The sequence below is a fragment of the Pleurodeles waltl genome, chromosome 4_1 (assembly GCF_031143425.1).
Source record: "Pleurodeles waltl isolate 20211129_DDA chromosome 4_1, aPleWal1.hap1.20221129, whole genome shotgun sequence".
Lineage (NCBI taxonomy): Eukaryota > Metazoa > Chordata > Amphibia > Caudata > Salamandridae > Pleurodeles > Pleurodeles waltl.
This window is the reverse complement of record NC_090442.1, coordinates 777,549,887-777,575,430: the sequence shown is the minus strand read 5'-3', so window position 1 is coordinate 777,575,430 and position 25,544 is coordinate 777,549,887. Positions and strand designations below refer to the sequence as shown.

General features: G+C 45.0%; 1 protein-coding gene across 1 annotated transcript in view; it reads left to right on the top strand.

Annotated features, from left to right (window-relative positions):
* LOC138288161 (arylsulfatase A-like) overlaps positions 1-25,544 on the top strand; it is a 480,219-nt gene that overhangs the window by 266,741 nt on the left and 187,934 nt on the right. Inside the window, exon 4 of the mRNA XM_069229468.1 lies at positions 5,055-5,273. Coding sequence (XP_069085569.1) covers positions 5,055-5,273 — 219 coding nt within the window. The remainder of the gene's footprint in view (positions 1-5,054; positions 5,274-25,544) is intronic.

Genomic DNA, 25,544 nt, shown 5'->3' with positions numbered 1-25,544 from the left:
TCTGATTGGCTGCTAACACTTCAGCCATTTTGGGGCTCAGCTTCAGCCGGATCCCAAATAAAAATGCAAAAAAAAGAAAAGGGTGCAGGATAGGAATACCCTAACCCCCTAGCCTTGGTCCAGGGGTCCCTCTGGGGCCCTGATGGGGCAAAAAAGTATTTTTTTTAAATTCACTGCAAAAATCGAAAATATTCACAAATGTCACTGTGATTTAAAAAAAAGAAACAAGCACCGTCCCCCACACTTGCTTTTAATATTGCCTCTGGATGGACTAGGTCCTGGGGACATGGTCAGTTATAAAAAATGAGGAGAGGGTACATGGGGCCCTCATCCTAGGGCTCTAAAAAGTTCTGTGGACCACCACCTCCCCGAGGCTAAATTTCATAAATATGCGGGGCAGCAACCCCCGCCCCCCCAGGGCCCAGGGATGACCACCTCCCGGGGGCTACAAAATAAAATGAATGGGGGGGCCCTGCAGAGCACCCCAGACCCTGGGGACCACCACTTCCCAAGGGCTATATTTGCTAAATATGTGGGGGGCTGTACGGACTCACCCCCCAGGTCCTCATGACCACCACCTCTGGGGTTATATAATTGAAAATGCATAGGGAAGGCCCAATGGACCCCCGCAGACCCCAGAAACCACCACCTTCCTGGGGTCAATAGCTTATTTAAAAAGAAGGAGGGTGACACACGCCCTCCTCCAGGGCCATATGCAGCCTCGGGGACCACCTCCCTGGGGCCAGCCCATACTAAGCAAAGGAGTGGGCCACATGGCCCCCCCGCCTGGAGATATATTGCCCTGGGAACTGCCAACCCTGCCAAAGTATTGCTCCTACACTCAGGGAGCTGCATGCCACAGGAGGTGGGAAGTAGGCGATTTTTGCCCTGCGTATTTATGCCACATGAATACGCAGGGAAGGATTCATTATGGCAGAAAGATCATTTCCCACAAATTAAAGCTAAGCAGAAGCAGGTACCCAAATTAAGCTCCACTTCAGTAAAGTACTAATCATCCTAACTTCATGCACATGGCCGAGGCAAAGCAGCCATCCCCCTCCATGCACAGCCAAAGGCCGTGCACAGCAGTGGTTGAATTAATGCAAAGTAATAAAAATGACTTTACTTTAAAAAATATAAATTCACTGAAAAAAAAACAAATGCTACAGAGACATTATAGTTAGGAAATAGAATTTTAAAAAAACATGGAAATTCACTTAAAAAACGAAGGTTACAGGGACGTTATAGTTAGGCTCCCATTTTAAATGTACAAAACCAAATAAATTCAACTGGTATAGTCAGAATTATTTAAAGTAACTATAACTCATGCCCTAAGGTAGCTATAACTCGTGCCTTTGCCATGCACTGCTAATTACCACAGATATGACAACACTCATGACATTTTTGATAACTTCACTGATAATATTCTGCAACATTTGCAGTAATATTACTGATGAGAAAACTGTCCATAGCGGGGCGCGAGTTATAGTTACCTTAGGGCACAAGTTATAGATAGATGGATAGATAAATAGATAACTTTTTTGAAGGCGTTGATAAAGCCCATTACTTACATGTGCATTTTAACTTACCTAAAGATGTGTCATTCACCCCCTGGGCAGAAACATACTCCTTCCCACCTCGAACACTTAAGTGAGATACTGAAAGCTCAGGCCAAGCTAATACAAACACCAATACAATGTGCTATGTAACCTCAAGCTTTTGGTCTCTTGCTTTTTCATCCCATCCTTCCCCAGATCCTCATAGGGTAGTGTGATATCATTGAGGCCCTGTGACAGATGGAGTCAAGGGGGAGTTATGAGACAGATATACATGTAGCCCCAGAAACTGCACAGCTTAGGCCTTCACAGGTGACGTTGTAGTAAGTTGCTAATGAAGTGATGCCTGGTCATGTCAGGCCCCTGAGGCTATGACTGGTTTGTCAGAAAATCTGTCTCATAACTGGTGCAGGCTTCACTGTGCACCAGCCATCTAACAACTTTAGTGCCAGAGACTCCTACTAGCAGCAAAGGTCTGCATTTTTTAATTGAATCAATAGTGAATAATAAAATATTATTAATGATTCATATAAAAGAAAGGGCACAGACAATATATAGAAAATGAAAACAAAGGCTTTAATTGAAGTATATTCCAGCAGCATGTTAAGCAGATTCAGATCATGTCTCTTTTCGCAGTATAGCAGTCATCAAGAACCATGCTGTGTTACACCCCCTGAGTCATTACACACAGAGAGACATCTGTTTGGCAACCAAAAGGGTCTGTGGAAAACCTGGATGTGCACCGTCAATGAAGCCTAACGTTTAGCAGCCAGTTTTTTTACTCATTAAGGGTGGGCAGAGGTATGAGGATTCCTCATGGTGACAAGGAACGTCAGTGATCTAAAGGTTTGCGATAATGTCTAGGATTTGAAAGGAGCTTTGGCAACTTGAGGATGATCATGTGCCCCAGGGGCCTAAAATAGGCTTAATTGATTATTGGCCCTGAGAATGAACCCCTGGGAACTTGAGCATGGCTAACAGCCACAAGTAAATGACACTGAGCAGGAGCCTTAGTACCCCGTGGTGAGCAAGGTCTACTGGGACACCTTAGAGTGAGGAGGGTTTCAGGCAACTAACAATGAGCAGGAATCTCGGGTCCCTGAGGGTGAGCTTGAGGCTCAGGGACCAAAACAGATCAGTGCCCCTGAGGCATATGTTCATCCCAAGTGCCCACTGCGAGAATTGAGGGTGTGCAGGAGCTTCAGCACTCTGCTGGTGACAGTAGATGCTCAACCATGCAATTAGGGTGAGCAGAAGATCAAGGGAGCTATATGTTTTGTGGAATCTCATGGTAAACATGGTCCTCCAGGAACTGAGGGTGTTCTGGGGCTTCCAGGTAGGAGTGAGAAAGAGCTGCATGGTTTGACTGGGAACAAGGGAATCATGTGATCAGATGATGAACTGGAATCCAAAGGCATGTGAGAGTGAGATGCAACCTTGGGGCTCTGAGCTTGAGCAGGAGTCTCAGAGGACAGGAGAGTGGGAATGTATTTCAGGATAATTTTAATAAGTGGTTAGTGTAGAGACCAACTGATGGTGAGTAAGAGTCTCAAGGCCTTATGATGAGAAGCACCCATGGATTCTAAAGGGTGAACAAAAGCATACAGACAAGAGGATTTGCATGAACCTCTGGAGTATTATTGGTTGGGGAACAAGCAAAGATTCATAAGAATGACCAAGAGTTTTCGAATCTGATTGCTGAGAGAGGGTAAGGGCTTGGAGGATCTATGACAGAGCAACTGATTCAGGGATATATTTGTCGGAAAACGAATGGGTGAGCTGCAGTGAAATAATGGTGTTTGCAGTAATGGATAATTCTAGCATGCCTAGAACATTTAAAAGCGTAACATGTGACAGATTTCTCCCCCAATTAGCTCCCTGATGTTAACCAAACAATGTCTCATAAAAGGTCGAGATCTGCAAACGTGGGCTGCTTTTATCTGGGGTGACTGGGCCAATTTTTGGTCACAATTCGACCATGAACATAGGCTACGTTCTGGCTACTATCATGCTATTCGTATTGCATGATAATGACGATCATTCAAAACAAGATAAGCATTTAGCATTGTACTATTATGTTTGTATTCAAAAGCTTCTTACCTAATGTATTGCAGGGCCTTCCATATATGTGTTCCAGGGATCATAGTGCATATGTGTTGTACCCTTAACTCCTATTGAAGTGTTTGTATTAAACGAGTGCATAGGCAGAGGTATGTAGTTCACAGTATGTTGTTGTCTAGTCTGAGCATATTTGTTTACGACGGGACACTGCACTATTGTGTTCCTGAATGAATAAAGCTTATTTTATCACCTGTACACGTTAAGTACAATTTACACATTAGCAAACCAAATACATGCTGCCAAAAACCTGGACAGCTCAATACTAGCAGTTCAAGCATTTTGTTACTTCTTTCGTTAATGAGGAGCTGTTCTGAAAGTATCACCACTGCATGAAAGGCTACTAGAAGTTAGAATGACCAAAAAAGCAACATTTCAGAAAAAATGTGGATGGCCTAAAAACAGATGGGAGAAAGACCCATCCCAGTAGTAAATGGGATTTGAGAATCACAGGCAACATGAGTTATGGCCTGTATTGTGTGTACTGGTCACTATAACTGGTAATATTCTGATAAAGTCGGCATTATAGTATTAGGTAGCGGTGTGCAAAGTATCCACAGGGCTTACTGCACCACAATTTAAAATTTCAATGCTTTGCAAAGTGCAAAGGTGCCAGTTTTTCTTGAAGAGCATAAAAAGCTGCACCCCGTCTGGCATCAGGAATGTTTCTGCTGCTGCAAATGACCAGGAGCATGCCGCATCCCATCTACTTGCTGCATCCCTTCCCTTCCCCATAGCCAGAATCCCATTAGGAATAGCGAAGTATGTGCTTTGCTGACCGGTAGTTATGGTTTTAAAATGTCAAAAGTCCACAGATGTCAATACCTAAAATATCAGATCTCTCCAATACTTTTTTTTTGTCCACTGCCCATTCATCTTATTGGCCCACGTATCCTTGTTTATGGCCCTCCCAGAGCAAGAATCCTAGAGCAGTCACAACACCAATCCCCTGCCATGCCACACAACCTCTCAGCATCTAATAGAGAATTCTGGACTCACAGAACGTCCATAAATAGTTACACCATGCACACACACCTGCGTCCTTTTTTTTCAAACATCAGCACTTACATGTCTATCTGTATTTGTAGCCCTGCCGGCCACAGAATACGTGCACCATTCCATATGCTCTCCAGAGCAGCCATAAAAATGTCTGTTCTACACTATTTTGGGCCTTTGTTTAGAGTTTTGTGGATTTTATATATGGCAGATATCCTGTCTGCTTTAGTACTATCCACTTGTAATGCAATTGACATGCTTGTGACTGAGTATGCTATAGGCCAGACTCTAAATAGAGCCCTTGATTTACCGCTGTCTGTCACAGAAACTAGTTCCAGCAGCCTGGCTTCTTCTTACATGTCTGTTTCTCTGGTGTTTTTTCAGGCCCCTTGCCAGAATTTGGTCTGCTTCCCACCAGATATCAAGTGTTTTGAGCCATGTGATGAAAACTACGTGTCCCTTCCTCTTTTCTGGAATGAGCAGATCATCCAGCAGCCAGTTGACTTCACCCACCTTGAACCCATGTATGATGCCTTTGTAGAATGTTTCATTGCTGATGCCGTGGAAAACTCTACACCATTCTTCCTCTACTTTGCATCACATGTAAGTAATGGGCTTTATCGACGCCTCCAAAATGTTATCTATCTATCTATCTATCTATCTATCTATCTATCTATCTATCTATCTATCTATCTATCTATCTATCTATCTATCTATCTATCTATCTATCTATCTGTCTGTCCGTCCGTCCGTCCGTCCGTCCGTCCGTCCGTCCGTCCGTCCGTCCGTCCGTCTGTCTGTCTGTCTGTCTGTCTGTCTATCTATCTATCTATCTATCTATCTATCTATCTATCTATCTATCTATCTATCTATCTATCTATATCTCTGTATCTCTATCTCAAATGGTCACTGTGTTTCTCTATCTGTATCTCTTTATCCAGCGGTCTCTGCCTCTGCATATCTATTTATTTCTCTATCTGTATGTTTCTATCTATTTCTTTATCTTGCGATCTAAAACTTGTAAAGCACACCATGTGTAATCACTTTCATTGAAAAAGTAGACAGGAACTCAGAACTCAGAAAAGGTAAAAAGGAGGGTTAACTGACTTACATCAAGTTCTACTATCTTGCTGGTGCGCCTGAATAGCGCTTAGGGCAGTACCAATCACATGTTTATTGACCCAGCACAGCACAACCATCACGTGCGGCTCCTTCGTTATCTTTGTATAACTGTTATACCTTTGTTATCCCCCTCAGGGCGCATGTGTGTTTGTCCGGCAGTCTCGGGCCGGCCAAAACACATGCTCAGAAGACTCTCTCCAGGCCAGCAACACAGTTGTCGTACTGGATAGAGCCTGCACAGGCACCCAGACTACTGGGAGCGCCCTGGCTGGGCGCTCCCAGCCAATCCTGGCGATGCTCTGAGCAGTGTTAGTATTGGCTGCAGGGCAGGCTGGGAGCCTGTTCCTGCCTGCAGCAGAGGAGCAGTGCGGTGCAGTGCGGTGGTGGAGAAGGTAAGTGTTTTTTTATTTAAGAAATGTAATGTTTATTTGCCCCCTCCCCCCCACTGCCCTGGCCTGTGCCGCCCGCCCTGTTTCCTGCCCAGGGAGCCCCTCCTGAAAACCATACTGGTCTTTCAGAGGCACCGGTTGCTCAAGCTGTTCCTCTGGTCGTGGGGTAGTCAGTGGTTACTACGCAGCACCCATAGTGGTACTTTAAGTTACCCCTGGTGTACCATGGTCTTCGATTGCCAAGTTAATCCCTTCATATGCCTATTTTATTTTATCTAAAAGTTTTCTAAGATGTCACATTTAACTCAATTTCATTCACAAACTGCACAATACAACAAGCATAAGGAGAACAGCGCAAGACAACAAGCATAAGGAGAACAGCAGTTGAAAACACAGACTTAAAAATGAATAGTTATTTATGAATAAAGATAGAGGATACAACGTAATAAAGAGCCAACAGATCAGAATCTTTAAAAAACTACAGATGTAAAAATGAACCTCGCGAATTAAGGGGAGCTACATTTAATATGTTTTAGAAAGAATCCTCGATTCACAAATATGTTGCAAGATAACCAACACTATTTTGGCCATACCTTTTGTTAGAAATTGAGTCTTTGGTTGGCAGTCAGGTTACCCCCTCTCCCAGCAAGGACCCTCACTCCAGCCAGGGTAAAAGAGAATCACCCTCAGCTAACACCTGCTTACCCCCTTGGTAGCGTGGCACGAGCAGTAGGCTTAACTTCAGAGTGCTAGGTGTAAAGTATTAGTAGCAAAACACACAGTACTTAATTAAAACACTACAAAAAGACACAACACAGGTTTAGAAAAATAAGAAATATTTATCTAAACAAAATAAGACCAAAACGACAAAAATCCACAATACACAATTCAAGTTATCAATTAAAAAGCAAAAAGAGTCTTTCTGTAGTTTAAAACACACACTAACACTGTTAGCGTGAAAATGTACCTTCGGTTCATCAAAAATAAACCAGGACGGTTGAGTGTATGTCAAAAAGGGCTTGCGATGCATCGATTTCACTCACTAGCGAAACCTTGCGTCGTTTCTCTTTTCGTCGGGTCGGGACGCGTTGTTTCTTCTCTCCGCAGGAGAGCGTTGCGTCGATCCAGTCAGAACTCTCGGCTCCGGGCAGGCCTTGCGTTGTTTTTACACGTCGGTGTTTGCATCAGAAATCCAGCCGCATGATGATCCGAAAACCATGCAGCGCGGGTTGCGATCTCTCAGCCTCCGTCAGCAATGCTGCGTGTCATTTCTCCAGCTCCGTGTGTCGATTCTTCAGTTGTGTTACAGATGAGCATCAATTTTCAGCCACGAAGCCAGCGGCACGTCAATTTCTCAGCCGCAGATCAGAGTTGTGTCGATCTTTTCCCAGCACAGCATTTTGTGCGTGGATTTCTTCCTCTTAGGCTGCCAGATTCTCCTTTGAGGGTCCCAGGAACTGGATGGGCACCACAGGGCAGAGTAGGAGTCTCTCCAGAGACTCCAGGTGCTGGCAGAGAGAAGTCTTTGCTGTCCCTGAGACTACAAACAACAGGAGGCAATCTCTAAATCAAGCCCTGGGAGATCTCCACAAGAGGGAAGGCACACAAAGTCCAGTCTTTGCCCTCTTACTCTGGCAGAAGCAGCAACTGCAGGATAGCTCCACAAAGCACAGTCACAGGCAGGGCAGGTCTTCTTCCTCAGCTCTTCAGCTCTTCTCCAGGCAGAGGTTCCTCTTGGTTTACATACGTGTTTTAAAGTCTGTGGTTTTGGATGCCCTTCTTATACCCAATTTCTCCTTTGAAGTAGGCCTACTTCAAAGTAAAGTCTCATTTGAATGTGAAACCCTGCCTTGCCCAGGCCAGGCCCCAGACACTCACCAGGGGGTTGGAGAATGCATTGTGGGAGGGCAGGTACAGCCCTTTCAGGTGTGAGTGAACACTCCTCCCCTCCCTCCTAGCACAGATGGCTTATCACGAAATGCAGGCTACACCCCAGCTCCCTTTGTGTCACTGTCTAGTGCAGTGGTTCCCAATCTGTGCAATGCGGCTCCCCTGTGCACCGTCAAAACTAGCCAGGGGCGCCGCACACAGTTTGGGAACCAATGCACATACTTTGATCTCCGATATGGACACCCTCCACATTGAGTTTAATGACAATAATAAAAAAAAAATACATATCAGTGGAAGATCAGTATCAGCAGCCCGCAAGGGGCATAGCCAATAAGGAAGGCTCGCTCGCTTTCGAGTATCGTTTCATCTGCATTCTGTTGATTTTCCATTTTAAGATTCGGACCTAAATAATGAAAACTAGTTTGTGGTGGATATAAGCACTGTCTCCTAATTAGTAAATCCTGCAGAGCCCTCTAGTGGCCATGAACTGTCACGAATAGTCCGGGTGTGCTGCACTTTTCTGGGCTGCTAATTCGGAACACTAGCTCAATCAATGTAAATTTAAATAAAAGCACTGGCTTAGCAAAGGTGTAATTGCCCCTAATGCAAACAAGACAATGGGAATCCCTTTTCCTCCTCGTTGGTTACTAAAAATAACCATGATTGGGGTACAGTCCCCAAAGTATCCCTGTGTACCAGCTGCACGTACTGCACTAATGCATCTTCTTACGGGGCTCTGAGGTCCTTTTGATTTTAATAATTTAAACATTCTGTGGGCAAATTATGAGGTGCCTTTTAAATATGCTTTTTTCGAATCTGCTCTCTGGTTTTTGGGTGATAATTTTCCACTTCTAAACTATTGAGACATTTGCAAACCACTGAACCAAAGATAACAAATATAATATTTGTTGAGTACATGTTAACCCGATTTAGACAAGATACTCCCAAATTTAAAAGCAAAATTAACTTTATTTTAGCTGTCTCCTGTCTGAAATTTCCTCCCCTTAAATATGCTAATGAGGAAAATACATTTGCCCGATTTTGTTCTTAAAATTTACCACTTTCAGTTCTACAATGTTGGCATGTATGGTATGGCAATCATTACTGTGTAATATATGAAATTACCTCACAATGAAGAAAACCGGACAAATATCTATCAGATATTTGCCAAGTTGCTGGAGGAGACGAGGAAGGAGAGGAGACAGCTCAATCCACTCGTGAGAATGTGGGTGCTCTTCTCATCAAATGATCCCTACCTCTTTCACATATATCTTCGGTACCATGAATTTCAAGGTGTTACGGTTTTTTGTAGAAGTGACTTAGCAAATCGACACCTATATGATGCCTCAGTAGGAGGGAGCCTAAATCTTGGCGAGCTGCCTACGTAATGTATACTAGTGGGGAGCATAAAGAGAGCACAGATTTTACATACCTGTATAGTAATCCCTCAGCATTAGTAGGCCGTGCTCAGATCTGAGTGAAGCCTGATTAAGGCCTTTCTAGTAAAGAGCCCAAATATCATTTATCTCTCTGCGCAAGGGTCAAGTGCTTAGTGTTATTTCCAGTGAAAAAAATGGGAGTACTCCTGAGGCCGTGCTTACATCCCCCCCACCCATGAAAAAAAAGTAACATAATGGGGAGTCTCATCCCACAGCCAATATGTCAGGGGAGCCACAGGTTGAACAATTTGGGGAAACACTGGTCTAGTGTGAGGTGCAACCAGCCCAACTGCCAAACTTACCCAGACAGGGAATCTACAAACAGGCAGAGTCACAGAAATGGTATAAGCAAGAAAACGCTCACTTTCAAAAAGTTGCATTTTCAAACACACAATCTTAAAATCAACTTTACTAAAATATGTATTTTTTAATTGTGAGCTGAGAGACCCCAAACTCCACATGCCAATCCGCTCCCAAAGGAAATCTACACTTTAATCAGACTTAAAGGTAGCCCCCATATTAACCTATGAGAGGGACAGGCCTTGCAACAGTGAAAAACGAATTTGGCAATATTTCACTGTCAGGACATATAAAACACAATACTATATATCCTACCATAACCATACACTGCACCCTGCCCTTGGGGCTTCAGAGGGCCTACCTTAGGGGAGTCTTACATGTAAGAAAAGGGACGGTTTAGGCCTGGCAAGTGGGTACACTTGCCAAGTCGAGTTTACAGTTAAAACTGCACACACAGACACTGCAGTGGCAGGTCTGAGCCATGATTACAGAGCTACTTATATTGGTGGCACAACCAGTGCTGCAGGCCAACTAGTAGCATTTGATTTACAGGCCCAGCCACCTCTATTGCACTTTACTAGAGACTTAAAAGCAAATCAAATATGCCAATCATGGATAAACCAATTACATACAATTTACACAGAGAGCATATGCACTTTGGCACTGGTTAGAAGTTGTAAAGTGCTAGGAGTTCAACAGCCAACAGCAGCAGGTCAGAAAAAATAGGAGGCAGGAGGCAAAAAGATTGGGGATGACCCTGCATAAACTCAAAAGTCTAACACCTTTAATAATTCTTTCATACTTCCAGTCCATTTAAAGGGCCCATCCAATACTGAGAATTGGAGTTCTAGAATGTGCGTTTGTTTAATGATATCAGCAGATATTTTTCAGATGTATCATGACATCATTCACTTGCTGGCCTCTTTAGCTGGGGAAAAGTCACCCTGAACGTATCACTGCTCTTTATGTTCTGAATTCCTCTTTAAGTATTTAGGTTTTCTGCTAGATATATGAGGCCTCCCTGATAGTCAAAGGTCTTAGTGTCTGGTGTTAGCATGATTTCTAATGTGAGTCAGTGCAGGTTCCAGAGTGTAGGTATTATGTGATCAAACTTGCCAATATCTACAACAAGCCTGGTTGCAACAGAAACAAGAGGATCTAAGCCTGGCTTGCCAAAACTGCATTACATGTTTCCAGTTAGGAGAGAACTAAGACCTGCAGCACCATTTGCCACTGATTTTTCCATAGAAGAAACTGCTGAGATGAGTTAATGATGATATTAAATGAAGATCAAATATCAGACCTGGATATAGAATAATACCCAGTGGTTTTCCAAACTATGTTCTTCCATCTACAAATGGGAATGCAGATTTTAAACTTTGTCATGTAGAAAGATAAACTCATTTGTTGGACTGAGTTTTAGAAAGTGCTCATTCACCTGGCTCTGTGTCTAGCCATTGCCTCATGTGGTGGTGTCATCAGTAAATGGCAAAAATATATATGCACTTTACTCTTGAAGGGCACTGAGGGCAAGCAATCAAGTCCTACATAAGGCAACATTAAAGGGTATGGATCCTAGATACTGCATGACATAAGTAATTGCTCGCTTTAAACTCAGTTTTCACTCAAAGCCACAACTTTGAACATTAATAAGTCTTTTATATAAAAATAGCAAGGGAAAGCCCTTAATAAAAAGAAATCTTCTAAAAACAGATAGGTGACAGCACCTTCTGAGCTGAGACAAGACTAAACACAGAGGGTCCAATACACAAAGAGCCTTCACAGTCATGGCTAAGGCTCCCCTATTGAGACAGAGTCTCCACACTTGTGAAGGGATCACGGATGCAGTGATTCCACCATGTGTACAGAGCCTCCGCCATGACCTCGGAAGCTCTTTCAGAACAGGCCCACAGTACATAAGTAGAGAGGTGCTAAACCCTAAATACCATGATCAGTTTGCAAATGAGTTATTCATTGTTTTGGTAATGAGGAAAGTCAAAGGCATATTTTGATTATTGTGGATGGTAACAACCTGCATTACTAGTTTCCATGGACAGAGCTGACAGGACAAGTGTGAAGGAATCTTTAGTAAAATATTGAGATATGCTGATTAATGGGTAAATTGAGGAAAGTTAAGAGATCTACAGCTAATGATAATTGGGCTAAGCTCTCTTGATAGAATCTTTTCTACTGCACAGTGGTACGTGGTCTCCATAACAATTGGTAACATCTCTGAGACCTGGAAAGGTTCCCTTCTTAGTTAGTTCTGGAATAAAAGACTTCAAGGTAGGCATCACTTACCATTTATGCGTGCCCCTCCACAAAAACTACTATGACTACTAAATGGTCATCTGTTTAAGTACGAGGAAATTGGGAGTTTTTTTACATAAAACTCATGGATTTGAGAAGATACGTGTTCTCATTGCACAAAGGAACCACTGAACATATTGATGTGCAATACTATAGTTAAGGGCCCTGCACTGCCCTAGTGTGCATTAGTGGACTTTTCAGCTGCCTTAGATTAAGTTGACTGCTAAATGCCGTGGACACGACTATGTTGACTAGTGAATAATCTGAGCAAGCTGTACTTGACTAGAGTTAAGAACATTGTGTGATGATAAAAACACAGGACGTATTGATTGTATGAATGTGGTAGGGTATGTATGTGTCTTTGCCATTTTGTTATTTAACATCTATGAAAGGCACTATGTGTGAGGTCTCAGTGGTGCCTGATGTAGCGAAAGCTCACATCCCTGCCTTGTTTTATGCTGAAAAATGAGCTATTTTTGGATCATTCGAGAATGACACAAGGTTTGGATTCTTTTCAAGAGTTGGAGTTGAAGATTATGACATGTTTTCTTCACTGAAAATCTCTAGCAGTAAGAGGTAGCAAAAGATACAAAGTTAGACACTTTACTGGGATGGTGGTTTTCCAGTACTTCATTTCTGCCCGTGGTTGCCAGTGGAGAAGCATTTATTGTTCCTGAGCTGACATTTCCTGAGAGCATGAGTAAGAAAAACACACAATGGTAAAAGAACGAGGACGTGAAAGTTGGAAAAGCTGTCGCAGAGGGAGAAAGCAGGAACCAGCAATAGTGAATTGAAGAGGAAGGGGGTTTCTGGTAGTGGATTAAGAAGGCATGAGGTTGAGAGGACTGCACTGCCTAGATACTTGGCATGCTGACATTTAAGAGTGCTGACTGCAGGCTTCCGAGTTGAGCCAGCACCCATTCTATTATAAATTATGCACGGGGTAGTTCCATTGTAACACACGATTGGAGGCTCTACTATAACAAGTTTAAAGCTGAACTATAACATTGCAAGACACGTGATCAATTGACGTGTAATAAAAGTCATAAAGGCCAGTTCTGAAGCTTTAAGAATGTTTTCAAGGCGACCCACATGAAATATTTGCTTTTGACACCCTTGCTCTTCTGGTAGAATATGCACTGAAAAGTGACATATCAAACCCCTTTCAACCATAACCCATCCATCTAGCATGAGTAGAGAAAGATACAGGTATGAAAGGGTTTTAGCAAGGAATTAGTAATTGGTAAGTATGAGTAAGACCAAAGGCAGCAGTTTGGATCTCATAATAATATAGGCAGGAAATAACATATGGCTTTGTGCAGTCTTGAAAACCAGGATAAAATATGGACGTTGATATAGTTTTAGTATGTCTAGTGATATAGAGGTAACACCCTGTGGCGAGAGAGATTTGTTCTCTACATTCAAAAATTAGCATCGGATATTGTTCAGAATTAAAGTAAGCACAATAGCATGGCTAACTTAGCTAACAGTTATTTTAACAAGAGTAGTCAATTTTGCAGCCAAGTCAAGAGTAAATCCAACATCATCTTTACATCCCAGTGTGAGAGTATTTTGGTGTTTGTTGAATTTTACGATGATTTGGTTTTTAATGCTTGAATGCTACCGGTTACCCTTTGGTGAGGTTATGATCTGCCAAAACAGCAGATCTATGCAAAGTATTTGTTCTACAAGCTTTACCTGGCATGAAAAGGGAAACATAAAAATGACCCTTATACAGGAGATGCAGATTTGGGAGCAATCTCCCATCTACACACCAGCTACCCAGCCAATCAATCAAAGTATATAATTAGCATATATATGCCATAACATATCAAAATGAACTCATAAATGCACTGAGTACATCAGTTTAAATACTACAATGGTACAAACTATCCATATGTAGTTTTGCAATTTAATATGACTGTAATTGATCAGAGGCCAAGAAGGTAACTCTCTGTGATTTTCTTGTCGCAAACCAGGCTCCCATGATATAGCTTACCACAGGCTTGTAGTTACCTGGGCACTCGGATCTAACACAAAGTGCTAGTGCTTCTGTACATGTTGTAATTGTAAACTGTTTAAGCAGTTGTGTAAGCCTTTTGGTACGACCCCCCATTTCGCAGTCACAAAGGTCAGAGTCAACATGGCTATCTGCAGATTTTTCAAAGTACAATATAACAGGTAGAATGCCTATGCGGAATTTAAGATATAAAGTGCGACATGCATTAGGGCTAATGTCATTCAAATATTGTTCCATATCCCCAGAGTAACGTTTGTGTGCACATAATGACGGGTCAGTGTGGTCGTACATGCAAAATCAATATGTGCCTTAAGCTTTGTATTCCAAAAACATTTTTGACCATGTCAGCAATGACACTGGTGATAAGAGCTGGGTTTATCTAAAAACGTTTGTGGCCTAGTCCCCTTCAACATTTTCTTACATAATTTGACCAGGGATTGAGATGGATTCTTCCTGTGGGTAAAACTTCGAGGATTACTCTTAAATATGACTCTTCATGGTGGTTATGATGTAAATACAGCCAGTGCAGGACCTGGGCAGGAGCTTTGGTGTCAGAGATGGGGACCATGCCCAGTTCCAGAAATAAGGAGAGAAGCAGTGTGCTATGGCTCAAGTGTAATAGGGATTGCAGGAAGGAGTTTTCTATCTTTTTAAGATATTTGCTGTTAATGTACCCCCATAGCTCTGCACCATAGATTGCCGCTGCCTCAGCTTTTTCCTTATATACCTGGAGAATGATGTTGACTGAATCTTGGCTTGACACACAATGGCGTTGGTGGACTGCTGGAACGTACTAGCTGCCTTATCAATGTGGTCCCACCAGGACAGTTTGTGGTTAAAGGAGATTGCCAGGTAGTTATATTTATTAACAGTTTTGAGTACTTTGCCAAAGATTAATGACAGTTGAACCAGGGGTGGGGATGTCCTCATTCAATCAATCAATCAAGAAATTTGTAAAGCGCGCTACTCACCCGGAGGGTCTCAAGGCGCTGGGGGAGGGGGGACCGCTACTGCTCGAACAGCCAGGTCTTGAGTTGCTTCCTGAAGGAGAGGTGGTCTTGGGTCAGACGGAGGTGGATGGGGAGGGAGTTCCAAGTCTTGGCTGCCAGGTAGGAGAAGGATCTTCCTCCCATGGTGGCTTTTCTAATGCGTGGCACAGCGGCGAGGGCGTGGCTGGTCGATCGTAGCTGGTGGGTGGGATTGTAGAAGGTCAGGCGGTTGTTGAGGTACCTGGGGCCCAGGCCGTGGAGGGCCTTGTGTGCGTGGGTGAGGAGACGGAACGTGATTCTCTTGCTGACGGGGAGCCAGTGCAGGTCTCTCAGGTGTCCGGAGATGTGGCTGTGTCGGGGGATGTCAAGGATGAGGCGTGCGGAGGCGTTCTGGATGCGTTGGAGTCTTTTCTGTAGTTTGGCCGTGGTTCCGGTGTAGAGGGTGTTACCGTAGTCCAGTCGGCTGGTGACGAGTGCCTGGGTGACCGTCTTCCTGGTTTCGGTGGGGATCCATCGGAAGATCTTTCGGAGCATGCGTAGGATGTTGAAGCATGATGATGAGACGGCGTTGACTTGTCTGGTCATTGAGAGGGAGGAGTCCAGGATGAAGCCTAGGTTGCGTGCGTGGTCCGTTGGTTTGGGTGCGCTGCCTAGGGCAGGGGGCCACCAGGAGTCGTCCCAGGCCGAGGGTGATGATCCAAGGATGAGGATTTCCGTCTTGTCTGAGTTCAGTTTCAGGCGGCTGTTCATCATCCACTCGGCTACGTCTTTCATCCCTTCGTGCAGGTTGGTTCTGGCGGTGGCTGGGTCGTTGGTGAGGGAGAGGATCAGCTGGGTGTCGTCGGCGTAGGAGATGATGTTGAGGTTGTGTTGGCGTGCGATGGCTGCGAGGGGGCTCATGTAGACGTTGAAGAGGGTGGGGCTGAGTGATGATCCTTGTGGTACGCCGCAGATGACTTCGGTGGCCTTGGATCTGAACGGGGGGAGGCGGACTCTCTGGGTTCTTTCGGCGAGGAACGAGATGATCCACTCTAGTGCCTTCTCTTGGATTCCGATGTTGCTGAGGCGCTGCACTAGGGTGCGGTGGCAGACAGTGTCGAACGCTGCGGAGAGGTCCAGGAGGATGAGGGCCGCTGTTTCCCCGTTGTCGAGCAGGGCTCGGATGTCGTCAGTGGCTGCGATGAGGGCGGTCTCGGTGCTGTGGTTGGCTCGGAAGCCGGACTGCGAGTGGTCGAGGGATCCATTAGTCTCGAGGAAGGCGGCTAGCTGTCTGTTGACGGTCCTCTCAATGACTTTGGCAGGAAACGGGAGGAGCGAGATGGGGCGGTAGTTCTTGAGGTCGGTGGGGTCTGCTGATGGTTTCTTCAGGAGGGCGCTGAGTTCGGCATGCTTCCAGCTCTCCGGGAAGGTGGCGGTGTTGAAGGAGCAGTTGATGATGTCCCGGAGATGGGGTGCGATGACGGAGTCGGCCTTGTTGAAGATGTGGTGGGGGCATGGGTCGGTTGGTGATCCGGAATGGATGGTGTTCATCGTATGGATGGTGTCTTCGGAGCTGACCGGGGTCCAGGTGCGGAGGGTGGTGTTGGGGGGCGTCGGTTTGGTGGTTGGGTGCGTGGTCTGTGCGCCGAAGCTGTTGTGTATTTCGGCGATCTTGCGGTGAAAGAACGAGGCGAGTGAGTCGCAGAGGTCTTGTGAGGGAGTGATGTCGTTGTTTCCGGCGCTGGTGTTGGAGAGCTCTTTGACGATGCTGAAGAGTTCCTTGCTGTTGTGTGCGTTGTTGTCTAGTCGTTCTTTGATTGCTGTCTTCTTGTGGGTGTGGATCAGCTGGTGGTGTTTGCGGGAGGCGTGCTTGAGGGCGGTCATGTTGTCTGTAGTCGGGTTTTTTCGCCAGGCTTTCTCGAGGGTGCGGCAGTTCTTCTTGGAGTTCTTGAGGTCGTTGTTGAACCAGGAGGCTTTCTTGCTGTTGGGCCTGATGGGATGGGTTTTCAGAGGTGCAAGGTTGTCAGCGCAGTTGGTAATCCACTGTGTGAGGTTGTTGGCTGCTTGGTTGGGGTCCGCTGAGCTGGCGGGAGGGTTCTGGTTCAGTGATGTGGAGAGCTGGTCGGTGGTGATCTTGTTCCAGCTCCTGCGGGGAGCCTGTTGTGGGTGGTGGTGAGTTGTGGTTCTTCTGAAGCTGAAGCTGAAGTGGACGCAGCTGTGGTCTGTCCAGTGGAGTCCGGTGGAGTGGCTGAAGGAGATGTACTTGCTGGAGGAGAAGACTGGGTCAAGCGTGTGTCCGGCGTAGTGGGTGGGGGTGTTCACCAGTTGCTTGAGTCCGAGGTTGGCGAGGTTGTCCAGCAGGGTGGTGGTGTTGTTGTCGTTGTTGTTCTCCAGGTGGATGTTGAGGTCCCCTAGGAGGATGTAGTCAGCGGAGGGGAGGGCGTGTGGGCTGATGAAGTCTGCGATGTCTTTGCTGAATTGTGTGCGGGGTCCTGGGGGTCTGTAGATGAGGGTGCCTCTGAGTGTGGTCTTGGGGTCGGTGTGTATCCGGAAGTGGAGATGTTCGGCGGCTGTGAGGGCGTCGTCGGAGTTGGTCGTGATGCGGATGGTGTTCTTGTGGACGATGGCAATGCCTCCTCCTGTCTGGTTGACGCGGTCCCTCCGGGTGATCTTGTATCCGTCCGGGATGGCGATGGCGATGTCGGGCGCTGAGGAGGCGTTCATCCAGGTTTCTGTGAGGAAGGCGACGTCTGGAGATGTGGTGTCAAGCAGGTTCCAGAGTTCCACGGCGTGTCTGTGGATGGAGCGGGTGTTGAGCAGGATGCACTTCAGGTGGTTGCTGCTGGTGCTTGGCTTGGCGGGTGCGGTGCGGGTCCGGATGCAGGAGAACTTGCATGATTGGCAGGCGAAGGGTCCGTGGGTGCGTCTTGGGTCGGCACGGCAGCACCCGGGGATCCGGCTGGTGTTGAGTGCGAGGAGGGTGGTGGCGTTGTAGGTCCGGCGGGGAGGCTGGCAGCGGCGGGGGCCAGGGGGACTGGCGCTGGGCGCGGTCCAGGAGCGGACGGGCGCAGACGGGCTTGCCTTTGGCGCGCCCGCTGCGCGGCCTCCATATGAGGGGAAGAGGGAGGGAGGAGCAGCTGGGAGGTGGGAGCGGGGCGGACAATGGGGTGCAAGGGGGCGGAGCTACCGGGACGCGGCGGCGGGAAAACGGGCGGCGAGGGGGAGACGCGGCAAGACGAGGGAAGCAGGAAGGAAGGGAGCACAGTCAGGGCGAAAAGGAAGAAAAAATCAGGGCAACTATACCAGGGACACTGGCGCTCGGGCACAGAATCGGAGGACACTGGCGCTCGGTCACAGGAGGCAGGCACAGGCAGTCAGGGCACGGCAGCGAGAGCGGTCACACTGGGGGCTGCGTGGCGGTGAGGGGAGCGACCTGCCTGGGAACCAGGGTCAGCGGTCGCTCTCTCTACTGCTGCGCAGCCTCCATATGAGGGGAAGAGGGAGGGAGGAGCAGCTGGGAGGTGGGAGCGGGGCGGCCAATGGGGTGCAAGGGGGCGGAGCTACCGGGACGCGGCGGCGGGAAAACAGGCGGCAAGGGGGAGACGCGGCAAGACAAGGGAAGCAGGAAGGAAGGGAGCACAGTCAGGGTGAAAAGGAAGAACAAATCAGGGCAACTATACCAGGGACACTGGCGCTCGGGCACAGAATCGGAGGACACTGGCGCTCGGGCACAGAATCGGAGGACACTGGCGCTCGGTCACAGGAGGCAGGCACAGACAGTCAGGGCCCGGCAGCGAGAGCGGTCACACTGGGGGCTGCGTGGCGGTGAGGGGAGCGACCTGCCTGGGAACCAGAACTCATTGGCACTATTGTTGTCCTTGTGTGTTAATGAGAAGGTCTTTAGGGCAACAGTAACTTTCGAAACTACCTAGCCTCTTGTGCCATTCATTCTGTGTACAGGATAATATTACTGCATCACCTGAAAACATGGGGATGACTATCTTTTAATTCCACAGATTTGGTACATTTGTGTGCCCCTTGAGTAGAAATTATTCAGAGTCATTCAGGAAGAGGGAAAACAATAGTAGGGTGAGAACACATCCCTGGTGCACCCCATAACAGATGTTAAAGTACGGGGTGCATTCTCCTCTGCTTCCATAGCAAACACATGCTCATCCTTGTGTAGGATTATGATAGTTTGTAAAAGATGTTGTTCAAGTTCAAGCACTTTTGTGTACTTGACACGCACCATGTATAATTTTGCAGCTTGATCAATGGTACTGATGACATTACGAAACCCCACCTGTGCATGTGTCAGAATCGTGTTTTGTATCTGCCCAGGCCTGTAACCTGTTTAGAAGAACACAGCAAAAGATTTTCCTGGTACTGTCCTGGAGTGATATTGGCCTGTAGTTGCTTGGTAGTAGCTTGTTTCCTTTTTTGTTGTAGAGTGGAACTATGATGGTGGATCAGCAGGATTGAGGGATATTATTTTTTCCCAGGACCGCATTGAATATCTTGGTCAGGGCTATAGACCAGGCCTTGCAGTTTGAGTGGAACATATCAACTGATATACAGTTGGACCAGGTGCTTTGTTAGAATTCAGTTCCAGAATTGCTCTTTCTATTTCTGGGTGCAGGATGAGTAAAGGCCCTATTGGCAGGGAGTTGTTGTAACCTATCAGGATTAGCATCTAATTACTATTGAGTATACGCTCTTATAGTGGTCTACCCAAGATTTCACTGGGATGTGCTAGTCCTGGGTCTTTCCTGAGTATTCTGGTAATTTTTCCCTTGAAAGATTTACTATGTTTTAACTCCTCTGCCTTGATCAAGTCGTGACATACTTCTTGTTGATAGTTTAGTATCTTTCCTCTCAGCAGTGCTTTGATATTTTCTCCTTGTGGCCCTAAATGCCTGCTCTTTTCCTGGGAAGGTATACCAGTCTTTGTACATCCTAGTTAGCATGTGCTTGGTTGCTCTACACTTTTATCATACCAACCTTTATCAGCTTTCCTGCTATTTCTCTTTGGTGCCCCTGTTGCGGACCAGTGGCACATGAGCTTGCTTAAGAGTTTATTATAATTTCTTAAAATGATCTCATGCTCCTCACTCTCCGTAGTGCAGGTGCTGGACAGAAATTGTTCTAGGTGTGCTGTTAATGTAATCTTGTCATTCGAGAAGTTCTCTTTGTCTAATCTTCCCTCTCTTCTGCTGTTACTTGGAACAATACTAGCAGTAAAGCACTTGACGTTTTTCTGTCAAATCAGAACTTCACACTTGAAGCATAAAAGATGAGGATCGCTTTAGGTCCCTGGACTACTTCAGTATCCAGCAGAATATAGTTGATCACACTGTTTCTTTTGCTACTCCAAATGTGGGGGGGCAGCAGGGATGTCTGATATGGTTCTACCATTGAAGAAACCTAGGTGCAGTTTTGTGAGAAAGCTGCTAAACAATTTCTCTTCTCTGCATCTTCTGAGAGGGAGAAAGATTCTTATTTCTGATGATGGGATGCCCCAACTATCCTCCTCATCTCTTATTGAGCGTTCCCATAGATCTTCTGGTGGGTGGATATTGTAGTAACCACAGACAAGTAGGTAGTGCTTGCCAGTACTGGGTGGCTTTTTCCTTATCTCTCAGACAATCAATTTTGGGGCTGCTAACTGGTCCTCTAGTTTGTTGCATCTGCTTGGATTCAGGTACCAATTTAAGATGTCCAATAAAATACTTGTCTTTTTTTGCACTTGAAAAAGTCCAACATGTAGCATACAGAGTGGAAATGTAGTCGAAGTAATGTTAATTGCTGTGCAGTCCTATTTCGTCGACATCCGTCAAGATCCAGGAGGGTAGATCCCCGTATTGCTCTCCTTCTGTTTGACTTGCTGTGGGAGCAGTGTAGCAATGCTTGTATTAACCGCCTACGTCTCCAGGATGCAAAAAATCTCCTTTTTGCTTGCAAAGCCCATCCAGTCGGTGTCCTTAAATTTCAATTGTAGTCCAGCTACGTTTTATGACAGGGTGATAATCCCTTGGGCCTCACTTTGGGCATTTTCATTGCTCGTAGTTTTGCGGACATACCCACTGTCTAAGGGGTACCAAGTTATTTAGATGTAGGGTAGGAATTATCCTCTTGGTCCTGAAGAAATGCGGAAGTTCCAGTTGAACTGCAAGGTGAGAAACATGTTGACCCTAGATTACCCACTGTGAAGCTGTCAAGGTCCATTTAGACCAGACAACAACATTCTTTTTGCTTGTATCTCTGCTAAGGGGACCACCTCATTAAATTGGATTCCGGTCCTCTTAGACAGTTTTAAATCACTTAGGACTCCACGCAGCACACCACCCTACACTCACTATACCCTCAAGTACACTCCTCATTGCGGCAAATCAGAAGACCTTTAACAAACAGCCACCTTGTGGCACCCATTGGGCATGGTAGCTCTGGCCCAATGAAGAGCAGCCCAATGATGAAGCATGACACCCACTTGGGTGTGTGAAGGCTCTATCTTCTGATCACTTGGTTCTCAGATCCAGTGGCGCAGCCTCCTTCTCCCCCTTTTGTCCCAAGACACCCTCACCCCCGGGGTTCTAAGTGATAATCTCTAATTTCTTCATAGGAACAGTATCCCTTTTTTGCATTACTACAATTAGTTAGAAGCATGGGTGCTGGACCTTTTTTAGCTCCTATGCCCTCCTTTTGATCTTCTAAATATGTTACTAGCCTGACTGTGGGTACCCTTAGCAAAGAAAAAAAACACCATCTTTAAGAGCTTGGTGAAACACAAAGTGGCAGTTGAGAGGCAAAAGGGGAGTGGTGATTTGAAGTGGAACTTCTCATTGTTCCACAGAAACTGTAGATAGTGTTGGTGAGATTGATGAATTGAGACCCAACGGTATGCATCTTTAAATCCTATCTTTTTTATTTTTCCCTATACTTTACCACACCTCAACAACTGAAGAGTCTCCCTATGGTAAATTATGGTGGAAAATTAAAATAAACTGTATTTAACTTGAAAATAAATATTACAAATATTTTTCTGGTAAATAATAATTCATATTCATTTTATATATTTTCTTTAAATGCAGAACAATTTATAGCTACAGAATTATTACATTAATTTTGAATTAAAACTTTAATTAATGTAAATATATTACATTAAATTAAAATTATTTTTCTGAAGTGTAAATTAAAAAATACATCCCACCTAAAGATAAAGAAATATTTAATGTGCATTAATAATTGTTAAAAATAATGTATAATTTTTAATAAAATGCATTTTTGAATTATGTTTTAAACTCAAAATAGTTTATTCAAATATTGTATAAATAAATAATAAATATGTATTTTATTTTATAAATGATGTTTAATTTTAAATTAAAATTATGTATATGTTTAGCTATTTTAAATAATTATTTTATTGAAACTTTATTTCCTACGGGGTTTTATTTAATTCTCTGTCTCTATTATTTTGTATAGGGGTTGTTGATATACAAGTGGTTGACCATGTGTAGTGACAGACTTACTACTGTTTTGTTTAGTAGTAACTTAACCTCAGAGTTTGTGAATACTGAAATGTAGTAAATTTACTCAAAAGTGTAAACATACTGAATCCAGCAGTTGTTCTCCCTTTTCCGAAAGTCTCATAATTACTGTTCAATAGATCATTTCGTCTTACAAAAATTGGCCCTTTCCATTTAATTATATTTTTTCAAATTCCTTATTTTCATTTCATTTTTTCATTAAATTAATAGACTGTTAATTTTTCCTTTAAAGGGCAGTGCACCGATATTACAAACATTATCTGCCCCAACATTTGAACTCAAACCCACTATCTTTTGAAATCAGTTCTGTATCCTAAAATATTTGGCCTTAATCTTATAAATATGCAGGTTGGTGAACACATCTCTCCACCAAGTCACTATCTTGTAATGCCCAAAATATATACATTTTTTACCACCCCGTCAAAAATGGTGGACCAATACACTGCACTTACAGATTCTCAGGAGACATTTACATCCATGTTGTTAAAAAATGCAGCCATAATGAGGATATCTCAAGATGCCTTGCTTCCAGACCTCACAACTGATAGCTTGATGGGACTTCTACAACTTTTGCATATCATTCGATACTCAGAGTATAAGATTTCTGTTTCTATATGTGAGTTTTACATATGCAATGTCAGTCTAGCCTTTTCATTAGAACCATGTCATAGAAGGTACATGCATATTTTTCAAACTTGTTTCTTCCTCTTCCTAATTTTAGATTGCAATGTTTTTTTTCTAGACTTTATTAGTGCACATTATTTGCATTCTAATAAATAGTGTTTTCTCTCTTAGCCTCATTTTGAATTATATCCACCTTCTCTTCAAAAACTACTTTAATTTCACTTGTTGAGATCCCCATTGTTAGACCTGGCGTCCCTAGTGTGGGTTCCCCTGTCGTTTTTGCCTCTGCTTCCTGTATTTTTTACTGTGTGCTGGACTTAATTTCTGCTGGTTTTGGTACTCTGGGCAATGTTATCACTGCAGACCAGTGCTGAAGTGCAAGTGCTCCCCGGGTAAATTGTATTGGTAATTGGCTTTTCCATGATTGGCATATGTGATTTACTAGTAAGTCCCTAGTAAAGTGCACTAGAGGAGCCCAGGGCCTGTAAATCAAATGCTACAAGTGGATCTGCAGCACTGATTGTGCCCCCCACGAGTAGCTCTGTAAACATGGCCCAGACCTGCCACTGCAGTGTCTGTGTGTGCAGTTTTAAACTGCCAATTCGACCTGGCAGGTGCACCCACTTGCCAGGCCCAAACCTTCCCTTTTACTACATGTACGTCACCCCTAAGGTAGGTCCTAGGTAGCCATATAGGCAGGGTGCAGTGTATTGAAAAGGTGCGGGTTTGTTTTACATGTCCTGATAGTAAAATACTGCCAAATTTGGTTTTCACTATTGCAAAGCCTATCTCTCTCATAGGTTAACATGGAGGCTGCCTTTAAATATCTTCTAAGTGCAGGTATCCATTGTGAGCCGATGGAGATATGGAGTTTGGGGTTTCTAAACTCACAATTTAAAAATACATCTTTTAGCAAAGTTGGGTTTCAGATTGTCAGTTTGAAAATGCCACTTTTAGAAAGTGGGCATTTTCTTGCTTAGCCATTCTCTGCCTCTGCCTGCTTGTGTATTCCACATCTTGGTCAGACTGACAGTTGGGCTGTTGTGAATTCCCTCTAGACAGTGACACGAAGGGAGCTGGGGAGTGTCCTTTATCTCCTGATGAGTCTCCTGGGCCAGAGTGGGAAGGGAGGAGCTGACACCTGCACTTGAAAGGGCTGGGCCTTTCCTCACACAATGTAGTCTCCAACCACCTGGTGTGTGTCTGGGGCCATGCCTGGGCAAGGCAGGATCCTGTCAACAATAGACATTCCTTTGAAGTTTGTCTACTTCGAAGGCAGATAGGTGGATAAGTAGTGGACCCAAAACCCCAGATTTTTAGAACAGCAAAGTCTTCACCTACCAGCCTCTGAGTTCACTTTCTGTGGACTCTAACTTGTCAGATGGTTCCTTTTTTCAGGTTCTGGGCCCCTGTAAGTGAAAGCTGGTGAAAAACCAAGAGCAACGACATTGGATGACATCGTACAGATGCCTCCTGCCTGAACCCACGCCGCCGCATTCAACTGAAGTTATGGTCCTTCCTGAGGTTTGACGACCCCACCCACATTGCAGGCGCAATGTTGCAGCAGCCGCTGACATCCTGTGATCTCGTGAGGTTGGAGTGTCGTATCACTGACGTTCGTGACACCCTACTCCGCTGTGGCGCTTGCAGCCCTGTGGTGTGATCGTAATCCCGTCTTGACCTGCTGGACATCGACCCCATCTGAAGTGTAAGGGACCGACACCTCACACAGACGTCACCTCATCTCCACTGGTCCACAGAAAGGACCTGATGCCTCACACCGATGCCTCAGCTCCTCTGCTTCTCAGCACTGGAACTGACGCCGCCTCGGATCCAGCGATGCCTCACTCCCTCACTCCGTGTACTGGCTTGTTTCCTCACTTTTCACAAGGTACTGTACCTATGGGTCCATGTGGCTCCGTGACCGGCGCCATTGGTGTTGCATTGTTGGGAACGACACAATCACGACGTAATGATAGCACCAAATTGCAGCATTTGTGTTTCTAAGCTCTATATTCAAGTTTAATCTTGAAAAATGTATAATTTTGCTTGTGTATGGTGGATTTTTGTCATTTTGCTCTTGTTTTAATCAGCTAAATATTGGCTATTTCTCTAAACTCGTGCTGAGTACTTTGCGGTGTTTTCACCGTGTTACTATGTGTCTTTGTAGAAATACCTTAGACATTGCCTCTGAGATAAGCATGACTGCTTGGCCCAAGCTACCAAGGTGGTGAGCAGTGGTTATCTGAGCTTGAGCTGTGCACCTCC